Genomic DNA, 18,135 nt, shown 5'->3' on the forward strand with positions numbered 1-18,135 from the left:
GTGGCATATAGGTGTGGCTTTCCTTCTGTTTCTTTTCTGATTTACTTAAATTTCTCTTTTCCTTTTAAATTTTCCACATTTATATTTGTTATTTATATTATTTTCCTATTTTTTATTAAACTTGTTCAGATATCTATGAGCTGCGAGACATAGTGCTGCCATCTGATGAAATTCTTATGAAACTAGAGCATTTTCATTGTTTGCTTTATTTAAAATAGAACACTTTTATCTATTACTTTTTTCAAGCTTTGCATTCATTAAAAAAAAAAGAAGAAGAAAACATAGAAAGATACTGCAGACATTCTTCCATAAATTAAAAGAATTAATGTAATTCAGTAATTATTAATATTATGTATAGACCATTTACTACTACTGCTGAGTTGACTCTTGTTCATTCTTATTTTTTAGGGTAAATGAATCTTCCACAAAATTTTTCTATTACCTTGTAAGTTCCTTTTATCAAAATTAAACAAGCATCATTGGTGCCATAATAGTATGGCGATTTTTTATCTTTCTGAAAGACAAAAGCAGGGGAAAAATTAGCGATACACCTCCCTTTTAGGGTTGATGACCTCTCTTACTATAGTGCTATTTGAGGGGAAAAAAGTGAAACTAAAGTGAGCTTCAACTTTTCCAAAGATATTCATTGATGTGAAGAAATATATACCCAAAATTTTAAAAAGCAATTTTCAGTTCAAACAATTCTATGGTTAAAAGCATGCATATGATTAAAATTTTTGTGAAATTATTATAACTTTTTCCAAAGAGAAATTCATTTAAAACTAGTTTCAGACTACAAAGTAAACATCAATTTACTTCAAAAATGCTTATATATGTGAAGAAATAAATACTAAAAATTTTTTAGGAAGCATTTCTTTATTCTAAACCATGCCACGTTAAGAGCATATATATTATTAACATAACGGAGAACACTTTGATAATATTTGTAATTTTTTTTTTTTTTTTTCAATGAGCAATTCATTTAAATCTTGTTTCAGATTTGAAAGTGCGAGTCATTTTTTTTTTTCAAAATTACAAACATGTTTCAAGAACCAATACCAATATGTTCTAAAAACTTTTAAGAAGGATTTGTTTACTCAGGGTATGAGCATATTTATCGATAACATAATGGAGGTCAACTTAGCGAATTTTTTAATTTTTCGAAATAAGAAATTTTATTTTAAACTTATTTTATATGAAAAGTAAGTGTCTCATTTTTCAAAAATACCCTTAAATGTGAAGAAATAAATACTCAAAATTTCGAAAAAGCATTTGTTTAGTATAAACCATGCTATGTAAAGAGCATATACACCGTAGAACCATTACATTATGACCACCCTTCATCTATAACAATGGGCTCGCCCAGGTTTTCATGGTTTCTCGCCCAGGAACAATGTTTTCATGGGGCACATTAGGACCCATAATCCTCATAGAACAATCCCTGACGTCTGTAAGCTACTTGAACATATACTTCAAGAGGGACCACCCATTCATGGCAACGGTTTTTCCTGCGGGGGATGGTGTTTACCAACAGGATAATGAACCACGTCATAAGGGTCGAATCGCCGAGGAACATTCCAGTGACTTTCAAGTCATGTCTTGGCCCCCAAATTCACCTGACCTTAATCCAATAGAGCATTTGTGGTCCTACTTGGGATACCAAATTCGTGCTGCCACGCTACCCCCTCACAATGAGAGGGAATTGCGGGACCAGTTGGTGAGCGCTTGGGACCAGATACCTCAGACTACCTATCAGCACCTTGTGGAATCAATGCCACGGCGGGTGCTAGCAGTTTTGAGGACTAAAGGTGGTCCTACATGTTATTAGCAGGGTGGTCATAATGTAATGGCTCTTTGGTGTATATAGTAACATAATGGATTATTTATTTATTTATTTTTGCAAATTTTTTAAAAAATTTTGTAATAGCGAAATAAATTTAAACTTGTTTCAGATTATAAAGTGAGCGTCAAGGTTTTTCAAAAATACCCATATGTGTCAAGAAATAAGTACATAAAATGTTTAAGAAGTAAGTTTTTGTCCAAACAATGCTACGTTATGAGCCTACATATAAAAATAAAGTAGGACATTTTTCGAATTTTTTATAATTTTTTGCAATGAGAATTTCATTTGAAACTTGTTTCTGATTAAAAAGTTATCGTCAAATTTTTCAAATATACCCATATTTGTAAAGAAATAAATATACAAATTTTTTTAAGATGCATTTGTTTAGTTCAAATCATGCTACGTAAAGAGCCACGCTACAGTCATCCCTACTAAGAGCTTATCAGCGAAATTAAACTCTCATTCATACTGAGGGAGTCGGGTGTAGCGCTCATCCTAAAGACAAGATCCGAAGTGGGCTAAAGCCCCTCACCCCACTTTTAGGATTGATGACCTCTCTTACTATAGTGCTACTGGATGAGCGCTTCAACCCACTTCGGATCGATGACCTCTCGTCTATAGGATGAACGCTACACCCGATTTCCTCAATATGGATGAGAGTTCAACCTCACTGATAAGCTCTTAGTAGGTATGACGATAGCATGACTCAATACGTATTTGAACTAAACAAATTGATTTGAACAAAACAAATGCTTCTTAAACATTTTAAGTATTTATTTCTTTACAAATATGTATATATTTGAAAAATTTGACGTGAACTTTTTAATCGGAAACAAGATTAAAATTATTTCCTCACTGCAAAACATTTTAAAAAAATTCGCAAATGGTCCTGCATAACATTAATTATACACTAAGTGCCCTCCATTATGTTAACTATATACACTCCATAACAAAAAAATCGACGCACCAAGAAGGAGTTGTCCGATTGAAACGAAAATTGGTGGATATCAAGACAATGTACAGAGTAGTAAATGATTAAAATTTCAGAATAATTGAGTAATTTATTGCAGAGTTACAGTAACAAGTTCAATAAGGTGCTGACCCGCCTCTAGCCTGGATACAAGCTGCCACACGGCGTGGCATAGACCAATAAAGGTCCCGGATGGTCTCTTGCGGTATTTCCTGCCAAATTCGATCCAATTGTCGAACGAGGTCATCAACATTCCGTGCCAGATGCAATCGCCTTCCCATCATATCCCAGACATGCTCGATGGGAGAGAGATCTGGTGATCTGGCAGGCCAAGGAAGAGTTTGACAAGCTTGCAGAAAGTTCATAGCAACACGTGCGGTATGTGGTCTGGCATTGTCCTGCTGAAAAACCAGCCCAGGGCACTCCAAAAGGAACGGTAGCAAAACAGATCTTAGGATATCGTCGACCTACCGCTGTGCAGTAAGTGTACGTCTAATGACGACCAAAGGGGTCCGGCTGTCAAAGGAAATGGCACCCCAGACCATAATGCCTTGTTGAGGGCCGGTGTGGAGTGCAATAGGGAAGGCAGGATCCCCCCTCTGCCCTGTGCGTCTCCAAACACGTCTTCGATGATCGTCAGGACACAGTTGGAAGCGGGATTCGTCGTTAAACACTATGCGTCACCAGTCGGCATCATTTCAGCCTGATCGAGCGTCGATTTTGCGCGTCTTAGTGCGTTCTTGGTGCGTCGAATTTTTTGTTATAGAGTGTATATGCTCTTAATGTAGCATGGGTTAGACTAAAAAATTATTCTTAAAAATTTTGAGTATTTATTTCTTATAATCTATGGGGATTTCGTAAGAATTAGACGCTTACTCTGTAATCTGAAACAAATTCAAATGAATTCCTCATTGCAAAAAATTACGAAAAATTTGCAATTTATCCTTTGTTATATTAACTATATTAATGATCTTAACCTAACATGTTTTGTACTAAAAAAAATGCTTCTTAAAAACTTTTGGTATTCATTTCTTCACATCTATGTGTATTTGAGAAAAATTTGATGTTTACTTTGTAATCTAAATCAAGTTTCAAATAAATTCCAAAAATTATTAAAAATTCTCAAAATGAACTCCATTATGTTAATTATATATATGCTCATGGTTAGGTCTTAGCAAATGTTTCTTAAAAAATTGAGTATTTATTTCTTCATAACTAGGGTTATTTTGGAGAAATTTATCTCGTATGTTTTATCTGGAACAAGTTTCAAATGAATTATTCATTTTAAAAAATTATAAAAATTTCACAAAATGACCTCCATTATTATTTATATTTATGCTCATACCCTGAGTAAGCAAATTCTTAAAAGTTTTTAGAACTTATTTCATGAAACATATTGGTATTTTTGAAAAAAAAGAGAAGAAAAAAAAAGACACGCAAGTGCCCTCCATTATGTTAACCATATACATGCTCTTAACTTGGCATGGTCAAGATGGTGACCTGGCGAAGAAAGCCTCTAATGTTTAAGAAATACCCATAGATGGGAAGAAATAGATACTCAAAAATTTTAAGAAGCACTTGCTTAGTTCATACCATGATGCATAGGTATAGTTATAAAAATGGAAGACATTTTGCGAAATTTTCCTAATTTTTTGCAATGAGGAATTCTTTTACAACTTTTTTCTGATTATAAAGTGAGAGTCAACTTTTTCAAAAATACCCACAAATGTAAAGAAATAAATACTCAAAATTTTTAAGAAGCAATTATTTATTTCAAGCAATGCTACGTTAAAAGCATGCCTAAAATTGACATAATGAAGCTTTTTTTTTGTAACTTTTTAAAATGAGAAATTCATTCAAAACTTGTTTCAGAATAAAGTAAGCGTCAATTTTTTTTCAAAAATACCCATATATGTGTAGGAATAAATTCTAAAATTTTTTTAAGAAACATTTGTTTAGTCTAAACCATGCCACTTTAAGAGTGTATATATTATTAACATCATTTAGGACACTTCGTGAATTTTTCAAAATTTTTCGCAATAAGTAGTTCATTTGAAACTTGTTTCTGATTTCAAAGTGAGGGTCACTTTTTTCAAAAATATTAATATATTTAAAGAAATACGTATTAAAATTTTTTAAGAAGGATTTGTTTACTCACTGTATGAGCATATTTATCGATAACCTAATGTAGGACAATCGGTGAATTTTTAATAATTTTTTTGCAAAGAGATATTCATTTGAAACTTGTTTCAGATAAAAAGTAAGAGTCAAATTTTTCAAAAAATAGATAGAGATACCTACACTACGCCACTTGCAGGTATCCCAATGTAAAAAAATGAGAGGAAAAATTTGTTATTCTAAAAATTTCTAAAGATAGAGAGCTCTGATAAAAAACCTGTCACTTATTGCATTGCATTATTTATTTATTTATTTAATAGCATTCGTAATTTTTTAGTTTTATTTTATTCTTTACTATTTCAAACCGTTTCCATCTCCAACATCTAAATCGTTTTGCTCTAGTGTGACGCTAACAGTTAAATCTAATAAACTAATCTATTATTTCCTTCGATTTCTTTATTTTAATAAAGTTATTAGCAATAAAGTAATTATATATATATATATATTCGGAACTAATGAGTCCAGAGTTACTAACAATAGTTTTGTTTTGAAATGGGTTTCGATTTTTCCAACGCATCAACGTAATGCACCTTTGCTAACGTATATCTTCTGATTGTTCTCATAAAAATCTCAGAATGCAATAACTTTAACTCCAAAATAATGTCACGATGTCATAAAAGAAAGAATATTTTAAGTATATAAATCATCAAATAAATTTAAACCACAGATTTTAAATCTCAAAACCATATCAATCCAACCATTATAAATTCTTGTTTTTGCGCAGATGAAGGCAGCTTTGAAAGATGGCGCTGCAATCGAATATTTTATTTCTAAAGTAGTTTCGCATCGCAGTTAGCTCGATGAGGACCGGTGCACCATAGCTCCTTGACGAAAACAGTTATATCATATAAACAAACGGGAAAATTTTTACCTGTGAAACTTTATTTCATTTGATTATTTATTATGTTTGTGGATCTTTTTAATCAAAAAGAAATGAATTGATACAATTTGTGATCGTTTAACTATGAGGAAGGATACGATTATTAGCGAGTGAATATTTAGCTGCATTGTATTGTAAATTTTTCATCGCCTGTAGTTCCATATTTGATGTATTTTGTGTAGTTTTGTGGCGATGACTTCGAGAGTTAAAATGGAGAAAATTGACGAAACTAATGTTACTGAAGCCAAAAGGCCAGAAGATGTTATTAAAATGCCCCTAAATGATAACCTTAAGTTTGCTGTTCTTATAGGTTTAGTGGAGGTGGGGCAAGTGTCAAACAAGGAAGTTGTAAACACAGTTCTTCACCTGGTAAGTTGAAAATTTATACAAATATAGTAAATTTATATTCTTTGAATACCTTTCTTTTTATTTATTTACTTCTATTGCGGAATCAAAGTCGTCATTAAGTTATTGTTTATGATCTTTGGTTGAAGTTCATACATGATTTTATTTCAGTATTAAGTCTTCATATCCTATTAAAGTATTTTTCCATTTTTAACATGCCAACAACAAATGTGTTTTAAATGTCCTCTAAATTCTTAAATGAATTATTCAAAACATAGAAATTTTTTGTGTATCTAGAAATATACATGTTTTCATACCTAATCATGGAATTTTTTATATACTACATTTGTTTTATCTACTGCATCTAAATCTTGTCAAAGTTTTATCCACTAGTAATAAGACTTACTATAATATTCATGTTCAGTGTACTCACTTTAAATTGCAAAAGCAATCCTGTTAACAGATGCTTTATTGTTATTGATGATAAGTCAGTTTATTTTGTATTTTCTTTGCTGAATATTCTGATATCTATGCTTGATATTTAAAAAAAAACACATCTTGAGAAAGCCATTGTCTTTCTAATATTAATTTATATCTTTTATCTTTAAAATGAAAGACAAAATAAAATTCACATAAGCGTGACAGGGTGTTGTAAATAAAGTTAAGTATTATGTTTAGTGATTAAAAAAAGGGGAGAAAATATAAATTAAAACTATATTTTATAGTGTCTAATTGCTATTTTACTCACTGTAATAAAGGTGTTAGTCATCCTACATATGTTTGTGTTGGTAAGATTATTATTTAGAGGATCCAGTTCGGATTCGGTCGCCAAGTTTTCGCGTTAATTATAGTATCCCTCATAGAACTTAAAAAGCATAGCAAAATGGGGAAAGGATTTTAAAATTGATTCTATTTTCCTTGAGAAATCCATTATTAATATTTTATGGACACATTGTAAGTACCAATGTACTCAGCAGTGTCCCTGTATTTGGTACAATTAGGTTCCAATACAGGATTGTCTCCTTTATGTGGTATAAGAATATGTAATATACACTAGACACATCAAAGACCCACTTTAACCTGTTTCTATTTTTTCACTGAGAAAATTCGAATAAAAAACTTTATGCATTTTTTCAGCTATATAATTTAGGAATTTATCTTTCATTTTGCTGTTAATTTTATATTTTAAAAATTAAAAATGCTATGTGCAGGATATAAAAAACTGTTATTTAAGTGTCTCAACATGTTTGGATTTTTAAAATGTATCTAAATTAATTTGAAAGTTAGGTATAGAAGTTGTAATTTTAAAACTATTTTCCTTTTTCACTTTGTGAATTAAATTATTTCTGTTATGCCTGAGAAATTTCATAATCAAATTTTAAAATATCTGTATTTTTTTCTATGATTGTACTTATTAGAAAACTATGTAAAGAATTTAGAGTTATTATTTTGAAATTTTATAAGCTTTTCAATCTAAATTCAAATATATATATATATTTGCTTATAAATAAGTTTCATTTCCTACTGCTCATAACAAGTCAAATACTGTGATTTGACTCTTTTAAGGTTTTTTATTTAATTAAAATTATTTATTTCATGCGATTTCACCAATAGTGAGAAAAACAGCTGTAATTAATTAATCAATTATGCATTCAAAGAAAGTGTGCAGTAATTTATCTTTTAATTATGTTGAAAAAATATGATTAATGTAAATATGAAATATTTTATGAGCGTTTTTGTGCAATGTTTAAAGTATTGGAGAGATTTCCGTATCCTGATCTGTGGCAGAATAATCACCAGGTCTTGGCAACTTCTGGGCAGTGGCTCGCAAGAAACTAAAAAAAAAACATCACAGAAAGGAACAAATTTGAAAGGTATAACTCGTAGTTACCCCTGGGCAAACATTACATATTTAAAAATTTTTTTTTTTTGCAAGTTTAAAATCCTTTTAACAAGGCCTTTTGGTGCGACAGATAAGGATACGGAAATATCCTCTTTAACTTCAATTTTTTGAACCAGAAAACCCTGATTTACAACTTGCTTTCAGATTTTGTTGAAAATTGTGTAGTAGAGAAGTAAAAATGTTATGTTAAAAGTTATGTTCTCTACTGAATAATTTTTTAATGGGTTAGGAAACTGGCTTTAGGCTGCAAGTAAGCAACTTTGATTCGATTAATGAAATTTAATGCATTATAAAATTTGTAAATTGCAAATCGTTTGTGGTTGTCTCCCTTTTGCATGGTGGAAACTCAGTGTAGAGACCAAGACCACTTGTAGCGTCAGCAGAGAGGGAGATAAAAATTAATAGATATATGAAGAATTAGAATGCAGAAAGCTTTATCTTTCAGTTAGTTTTTGTGGGGTACATATAGTTTTTTTTATACATGGGTGAGGAGGAGCAAAAAGGTTGTGGGGCCAGCCCTAGAATTGATTTAGATACCTAAATGAAATATGAATTGTATATTTTTTCTTTTTAACTTATAAGTGCTCAGAATTGTATTTTATCAACAGAACATTATTTGCTTTAAGAGAAGTAAAATATAGCATTTGTTGTTGCATAATTCTTCACAATCAAATTTTTGTTTTATATAAATGTGTCTAAATATTATTATTATTATTTTTTTTTGGTAGGGGAGATGGGATGTCTAACGTATTTTTGTGCTATTAAATAAAATAATTAAGGATGTGAGGAAATAGGGTTTTTGTATTTAGTTGTTATAATAGTATCAATTTTGCACAGTTAATTTTTAATGGATAACTGTTCTTATTTAATTGTATTATTTAATAAGAGGGTACCTAGGTAATGATTTAATGTTTTTCTAAAACTTGTTCAATTTTTACCCCAATTTGTTGCATATGGCTTTAAATATACTGTGAAAGCTTAAATGAGTGCCATGTAGTGGCTATTACAACAAGTTTTCAAATCACCTTTAAAATGTTAATTAGTAAAGATACAAAAATTGTTTTTCTTGCTAATAGATAAGCTTAAAATTACTATATAGCTTCTTGTTATTGTGATAATTTTTTTTTGTTTTTGAAAGAAATTTATTTTTTTTCTGTTTAAGTAATTTTATACGAAAAGTCATTTTGTTTATTTCTAGAATCAATAGCATAAAAGTGAATAACAAGCATCATTTCGCCTTATTTTTTCTTACAGTATCAGCCTTTTATGTTTATACAAACATATGTAAGGAATTACCAACTAAAATAAATTCTTAACAAAAGAAAAATTGTTCTGCTATTTTTAGGAATCGAATTGTGCTGCTCACTCAAAAAGAATGCTCCTTTTGTTGACCACATGCCACCCTCTTCTTTTTTGTCAGCTTAATGTTCAAATAAAAGTTCAATGCTATTAATGAAAACAAATGCTCTTGCACCTTGCTTCAGTTTTTCCAAGGTTCTTCAAACATTTTTTCTTACAATTTGATAATTTTAATTCAGAATTAGTTTCTTGTTTGAGTTTTAATGGTAGTAGAAAAAACAGTACCATGGAAAGAAAAACAGAAAGCTCTAGAATCAAAATAAAACTTTTAAATTTTATTTGAATGCAAAAGAAGTATCTTTTCAAAACTTTTAAGAAGCGCAAAAATATGGTTTTCTCACTTAACTGATGTTTATGATTCTGTAATACAAGAATAAAATTGTTACCCCTTAAATATATGTATTTGCTGATAACAACAATTCTGTCTGCAGTTGTAAATTGTTGTTATAAAAGTCTTTTCCAGATATACATTACTTTATTATTGGCTCTTCCTCTGAAGTGGAACATATCGTTTTTGTAAGAAATTCTGCGTTTATTGTACATTCAGCATTCTTCCTAACTGTTTTTGATGATTCCCCACCTTCCCCTTTTTGCAAAAATAACCTTAAAAGCGCTGCCTTTTTATTTTATTTCTTCAGTTCATTTTTGGTTTATTTTGTTATTCATAGTTATTTAACTTTAATTTTTTAATTTCATTCCTTCATTTGATTTTTCTTTTGTTGTCTAGTTATATAGCAAAAATTTGCATGAGATTCGGTCTCAGAGATATTCACATTTGGGAGTGATTTTAAGTTTTACCATTTTTTTTTAATAAATACCTTTTTATTTCAAAATGCACCTTTAAATGTTTATTTTCTCAAAATTTTTAGTTTAAAATGTAAAAAAAAGCTTTATAAAGTTGTTCATCAATTAATCCCTTTTTTTAAAACTTTTTTTTTTGTTTTCTGAAGAAAATTGATACACAAGGCTAACTTTTAGTTAATTTTCAAAAGCTTCAACTTTTTCTGTTATTTTGATAATGAGGGAGAATTACATTTTTAAATATAAACATAAAATAGTAAAAAAGGGTAATTTAAAGATTGATGATTTCGTTATTAAATAATATTACATATTTTGATAAATTTTAATGGTGTTAAGTGATTGCCCTTTCAAAACTCAATGTGCCTTTTCCTGGGAGTAACTGCCTATTTTTATTCCTAGGGAGAACTCTGGTTTATTAATTATATTTTGCTGTTCCTCGTAGTTTTTGAGTTATTTAGGCCAAAAAAGATTGTAAAAAGAGATTGCATAACATTACTCCAATCTATCTAATTTTTATTCCTAAATTAAATTAATTCAAAGAAAAGGGTTTTTATTTTTTTGTTGGAATTTTACATAGTTTTTTTTCTTAAAGTTCTTTTACTTGCTTGCAACCTCAATTTTTGTGGGAATTACTGGAAAAAATTAATAATAAAGCATTTAAGAACAAAGCTCTTTTTATTTTGAACTACAAAGTATCACAAAGCCCTCCCCTTTTATTGTCTTAGACTTTTATTATGTTAGTTATAAGTTCCACATATAATTGTGCTAAATTTGAAAACTAAGTGACATTCTTATATAATTAATATATATTGTCTATTTTTTTGTCTAAAGGTGAGAATGTGGTTTGTATGCTTGAGAGGATTAAGCTTTTATTATCACTTCAGACCTTTCTTTCTCTTACCTAGGTTAGATTCCACCAGAGAATTTTATGGATATCTTCCACCTTTTACCTATCTAAACACATTATTTTCATTTCTGCAGAACAATATTGAAGGCTCAAAAACAGTGATAGATAATTTTTCTAAAATATCCTTTTATTGTTGTCGTCGTAGGCCATTCAGGCACTTAGAATGAGATTGTTCATGTTTTCGAGTGCTGCCTTCTATGGCCAAGAGCTCTACTTCTGCCATACCCGTTTATAGAGCCGACTCATTCATGCACCCATTCATTCATCCACAGATCGTAATTTTGCCCAGAAACAGAGAACGATTAGGCTCCAATTCAGTAACCCCAGAGGTATAATTTGTAATGTGAACATGGAGGACTTTGTGACCCGACATATTTAACGTGCACCAATATACTACATGGGGGGGGGTCTTCGGCCGGTTAGATTCGAACTCCCGTTTTCACGAACGAGAGTACAGCGCCCGACTAACTAGGCTATCCCGGCTCAAATATCCTTTTTAGATCTTCCTTAGGTATACACTTGTTGCATGGTCGCAAAACCCTTCCCTAACTTAATATTTTCCCCACAGGCTTAGCTTGTAACACTGTTTGAATTTGTAACTTTGAATATAAAATATCCGTTTAATTTCACCATGCTCGGTGTGATTTCTTTCATTCATCCTTTTGATATTTGAACGCGAATTTTGTTCGTTTTTTTTTTAAATCTTCAACTGATTTTATTCCTTAATAATCTGACTTTCTAAGTGAGAAATATCTAAAGACAATTCTCAGAAAAACAAATTTGACATAATTATTTGGGACCTAAGGTAAGAATTTTGCATGAAAGAAAAATATTTCTTTCAGGACACCTGGTGGAACTGGATAAAATAGAATAAACTATTAATCACCAATAAAACTGTTTAGCAATAAGTTTTATAGCTAGACACGCTTAACCTCATGGTCTTTATCGCAGAAAAGCGTTGCATTTTAAAGTTATTTTTGTACTCAGTATTTAAAGAGGAAATTTTATTTTAAAGAGAGGATTAAAATTTTTCGTGATTGCTTCATTTTATGTTGGCAGAAAATTAAAAAATTGGTTACATCACCTAGCATTTTTTACTCGTTAAACTATCTTACTCAGCGTTATTGTTTTCTTCTTCCTTTTTTGAAGTTTTATTTTCCAACTTTTACTGCTTTTCATTCCTGCTTTAAAAAGACGCCATATCACGTGAAAACTTTTCGTCGCTAATTCTCTTTCACTTCCATGACTGAATTAAAATTTAAAATATTATATTTTCAATATTATATAGAATTTTAATATTTTCTATCTTATGTAAAAAAAAATATAGTTCTGACAAACCTTTAGTAAGCCATAAAGTTTCAGTGGGAAATCTGCAAGTGATGTAGTGTGTGTATCTTGATCCTGATTGGTTATTGAAACGTGTCATTTATTTACGTTAGCAATTGTTCTTTCCATTCTAGTTATTTCATGTAAGCCAAGCCCGTCAAGCATAAATTCTCTTAAATGATACATTCTATATTCTTACACTAAGATTCTTTCACAATATATTTTTCTTTCTTAACAAAAAGACAAAGATAGGTGTGACGCTATGTAAAACATATACGAACTAATTATTCATCGAAGATGCCAGGTACACAAACAAAAATGTATCACGATTATAACAAAATTCATAAATAATAAATCTAAGTTAAGTAAAAGACGTAGAAGAGAAAGAATTATATTTCAATAAATTTAATGAGTGATACAGCACTGTATTTATTTAACGTCACGTTAATTAACTCTCTTAACTACACCTTTGTCGAAAGTCAAAAGATCATGTCTCTAAAATCCCTTTTACACTACTCCATAATTACATGACACTTATGTTTTTTGAAAAATCTCAGTTAATAGAATTTCACAGTTTTCGATGTTCTATAAACGCAGTTGAATTCTGATAAAAATCGTCTGCGCTGTAAGTAGCTGGGTTTTTGTTACCAGATTCTAAAAACTTAAGTACTTGCTCTCGTATTTTTAAGTTGTAAATTCCCCCCCCCCCATTTTTTTCACGCTTTCTTTTGCGAGTCAAAATTAAATAAATCAAAATTTCGAAAATTCCATTAATATACATGCGCATCTTTATCTTATCTTCCATTTGTTTACTTTTTTAGTTAAAGTAGACGATAAAAAATGTGTTCGAGTAAACGAGAAATAAAGTATAACAAAAAGTAGGTGAGCTAAGTTCGTGATCAATGGCTAACTCATTATTAATAGCGTAAAAGTTGTTTTTCATTACAACTTTCATTTCTCTTTGAATTATGATTGTTCAGCATGGGACTCTCATATTTTCCATCAGTTGAATGTTTCTTTTTTTATTTCCTAATAGAATTGAGGTTTTTTTTTTCCCTTCTAGTTTCACCAAAATCATGTATATTTAGATAAACGTTGCACGTTCCTTTTTTTCCCTTTCATTTTGCGATACCTTAAGTCAGGGGTCTGTTTAGAAGAAATTAGCGGACCCTTCACAAAATATCTTTTCATTAAAACGGACCCTTCACAAATTTGTTTATCTTCATTGTTGTTTTGTTAATCGAATAAACCCATCCCGGAAGCATTGTGTGTTCATTCTTATTAATATTAGATCATTTTTTTTTTGTAAATAATTGATCAATTTATATTTATTCATAAAATTTAAGAAAATTCCAAGCAGCCAGCCACCTGGTTGACAATAGTCCTCTAATTCTCATTGTACTCTGTTGCAAGCATAGATATAAATATAGTCCTTATATTAGTCCCTGGTTGCAAGTTAAGAAAAGACCATTCCGGTATAGAAGACCATTCAGGTATTCATCCGCGACTGCATATAGTTCCGTTTTATTTCGTTATCAAATTATTAAAATTTTGCTTTTAAAAGTTAAACATTTTAGACAGAAATTTAATTCGTGCTATCTTTTACGATATATATCATAAAATTATTTAAAAAAGGTTGTAGAGTCGTAGTCTTTCTGGAATCCTAGACTTAGCGACATATTTCGGTAAATAAGAACATTCATTCTTGAAAAAGGGACAACTATATGACGTTGCAAGAGCATTGCATTTGATTGGACTACTAAAAATGGCGCATCTTATGCTAACATGCTCTTTATATATCAAATGCGAGGTAAATAATTTTTTTCTTTTGTTTTGTTATAGAAAAAAAAATCGTCTGCAAATTTTTTTTATTTATTATTCTTTCAACAGTTTAAAGGCGAACAGAAAGCATATTTGTTATGATTTTTAGATATCATTTTTACTATTTCTTATTGCTTATTAATTGATTAATCAATAAGTTTTGGTTTTGCCTTTTCTCACTATTTTAAGAAAGCAAGCAAAAGAGAAGTTAGTGAAACGTCGTTTCAAGAGCTGGTGGTATTGATATTCATTCACGCTGATCCCATTTTAACATTTTTAGTATAGGGCTATTAACTTTTCCTGTCCATCTTAGAGGATTGATTTAATTGGCCTTCAGTTCCATTTTTGAAATTAAATACTCAAATAGTATTTGCGGGTATTATATATATATATATATATATATAACCTTCGTCTACATTACATTCAGAACAGNGGGAGAGGAGTTTGAAAAATATATATTGTATTCCTTCTCTAATTTTATTTCTTACGTACATATTATTTTTAAAAATGCTAACCTGTAGGAAAATTTTTTTTTTACTTGTCGCTTTGTTAATCGTCACCCTTTATCTAAGTTTAAGAATCATTAACTTTTTATTTTATGGAGCAGCAGTTTCATGTCCATTCTTGTAAATGACGTTTCTCGAATAATTTAAGCCCAGCAGATGGTGTTAACGATCTAAGTTTCCAAATCTAATCTGCTCCATTAGAATCTGATCCCTTCGTTTATTCATCTCTTAGGCCGTTAAAATTGGCGTGTCTTGGAGAAATGTTTCTCCATTACACCAGAACGCTTGGCATTCTGAGGGAACCTTTTCTGTATCTTTACTGCCCGACGTTGAGACTTCCAACAGAGACCCTGGAGTCAAGAGTTTTAGAAGACTGGGTCGAAAAAAATTTGTTTGGTTAGATGAAAGTTTGTTAGGTCCTGAGGTTGAAAAATGAAAAAAAGGTCTCATGAAAATGTTTTAAACGAATATCTATATATAATTACGTGAAAATAAACATTACTTAACTAAATATGACGATTATTTAAATTCTTACATACCACCAATTTAATTATCTCATTCGAACATTTTGAGCCTATGTTTAACCAAACTGTTAAAAAAAAACTGAAAAATATTGAAAAATGAGATTAATAAACAGTTAACCTGATAACAATAATATAAATTACTATTAGGCTAACTTAACTATAAGTCTAAATACAACGATGGTAATTTTATTTTTATAAGTAAGACAAAAATAATTTCGCATTAAATAGAAAATAATTGGTTTCCAATGAACTTGTATTGTGATTTTTGTAAATAATAATTTTGTAAAAAATAATTCGCCATAGCAATATTTTGTGAAAGTACCCTGTCGACATAGGAATTCAAATTAACATTAGTTGGATATGTAATGCTAAGGGGAAAAATATTTTTTTTGACATAGCAAGATTTTCTAGATATCGAGAGTATACTGCACTATCATTTAAACTAAATTGCGATTCTAAATTATTTGAAAATTGTTTTAATGTTAGTTATTTCTTTTTGAGAAAGCGTTTCTTTCACTTGTGCTGGAAGAAAAAGATTTCTTCCCGGAGCGGTTTTATCCACTATGGAAAAAACTAGCCATCCCTCTTACATAGGGACCTTTGCTGTAACTTTTCCGGCGAAATCTTTAATTAAGAAATCCCTAGCGTGTCTACTCTCTAAAATTTTTGTTAGATCGTTTATGTTTGGAGTACGGATAATGAGAGTAACCTCTATAGTTTGATAGAATGGGTTAGGTTAGGTTAGACTGCAATGTTAACAACCGTGGCGATTTTCTAGTTGTCTCAGTGCACAAGTAGGCCAAATGAAAATTCTCCGTTTTCTCTCCTTTTATCGATTGTCAGCATCCACAACCCTTTTATTTTCATTCTTCTTCGGCCGGCTCTTCATGTTCTCTCTTTTTTTTTGTTGAAGAGTCTGTGATGGTAGTTACTTTCTGTCCTCATCGATAATGTCTCTATGGTATTATGTTGCTTGCGAAGATATATCTATTTCGAACTCAAATCTTTCTTTGGAATGATGGAGTCTTTTCTCTGATGATCAGAAAGACGATTTAAACTTAGTTTCTTTTGATCTTTGTAATTGTTATTGCCCATTTTATAATTTACAAAACTTTCGTTCGTAATATTTTATAAATTTATTGAAGATTTTTTTTTACAAAACTTTTTTTCTTCTTTTTGTGGCTACGTTTACTACTTATTGTATCATTTCAAGCAATTTTCATCCGCAATTATTATGAAAACATCTATAATAATAAAATGAAGAGTTTGTGCGTCTGTTCGTGTGTGTGTATCTCTTATGAGTCCAGAACTATTTGAGTTTGTGGACTGAAATTTGGATTGTGATTAAAGGGAGCAATTTTAAACCGCTGATCCTAAAAATCGTTTAAAAGTTTCTTATTATATCGTTTGGGAGAGGAGTTTGAAAAATTCAATTTTCTCATTTTCTGCCATTGTTCCATGCCAACTAGCCATTGTTTTAAATTAAACTGTAGATGATTCAGTTTTATAAAATATTTCTGTAATATAACATCATCGACGTTTGTTAGCTTATAGCTCTCCTTAATAAAAAAAGGAGTTTGCCTAACGTTCTATAATATTTATTCATATTTTATTAGTTTTGTCGGATAAGCTTAAGTAAAAGTATAGGTGGGCTACGTCCCCAAATTAATATAACTGCGCCAGTGCACTGAGTTATTTTAATACAGATACTGTTAAAGGAAGAGTGACGGTCCTTTGGAAATGGATAACAACGGGAGAAAATACTTTGAATAAATTGTGAGTTGGCCTTAAGCAAGAGTATTATGCCAAATGATACTGAATACAGTTAATCTTTTTGATACTCTAAACTGTTAAAATTGTGTTTTGTTTAATATAATAATATAAAACCATCGAGAAGGACAAAAGTAATAATAAATGAGAGAGATATTGAATTTTTTTTATCAATCAAAATGAGTTAATAATAATAGTTTTCAATGCAGTCAAAAACCATCTCTTATATGTTGTGTGGACTAAGGATTGATATTTCTGGTTCCTTGATAATGTTAAATTTACAATTATATAATTTTTATTGCTTTTTCACACATGATAGTTTTGACATTAGGTTTTATGCCATTTTTATGGTTCACAAATATGAAAGCGTTACAGAGAACTACACGAATTCTATATTCTCGTTTTGTTTTAAGTGAGGAATAAAATTTTTTTTATTCTTAATGAAGAACAGAGAGTCATACAGATCAACAAATAGATGGTTATAGTAAATAATTATTTATTGATCTTCAATACGCTATTCGCACTCAATACGCTCCTTTATTGTCTACTTACCCTAAGTCATGTGCTACTTAAATGAAGTTAATTGATATTTATGAGTAGAACTTCTGATGCATACGTACTTGTTATTTCTTTTCCTAAATTAGCTCGTAAGACTCTTTGAAAGTCAAAAATTATTTTATTGAAACTTTTGTCTTGCAGAAAATAAAACGTTTTAGACCTATTTCTTTTAATTTGATTTACATGTGTAATCTTAGCTCATTATTCATTACCCTAAGAAAATACATCTTAGTATAAACCCTCACCTTATAACTCCCTTGGCAGCCGTAACACATCTTGTGGCTACCTTATTTTTCACAGTATTTCTTTTGTTTCTTAGGTAAGAGTTCCACATGGTATCCTAGGGGGGCTTTATAACTTCGGTCGAAAACCCAGCGTGTTAATCTTAGAACTTTTAGTTAGGTTCGTGTGAGGAACAGCCCATTAAAATTATATATATATATA

The 18,135-nt window shown here is 30.2% G+C and overlaps 1 protein-coding gene across 1 annotated transcript in view; it reads left to right on the forward strand.

The window, feature by feature from the left end:
- Positions 1-5,784: 5,784 nt before the first annotated feature.
- The window catches only part of LOC107445612 (A kinase anchor protein rugose), a gene marked incomplete in the record, with an annotated part of 233,809 nt that continues 221,458 nt past the window's right edge, over positions 5,785-18,135 (forward strand). Inside the window, 1 exon segment of the mRNA XM_043047936.2 lies at positions 5,785-6,240. Coding sequence (XP_042903870.1) covers positions 6,064-6,240 — 177 coding nt within the window.

Source organism: Parasteatoda tepidariorum, chromosome 4 (genome assembly GCF_043381705.1).
Source record: "Parasteatoda tepidariorum isolate YZ-2023 chromosome 4, CAS_Ptep_4.0, whole genome shotgun sequence".
NCBI lineage: Eukaryota > Metazoa > Arthropoda > Arachnida > Araneae > Theridiidae > Parasteatoda > Parasteatoda tepidariorum.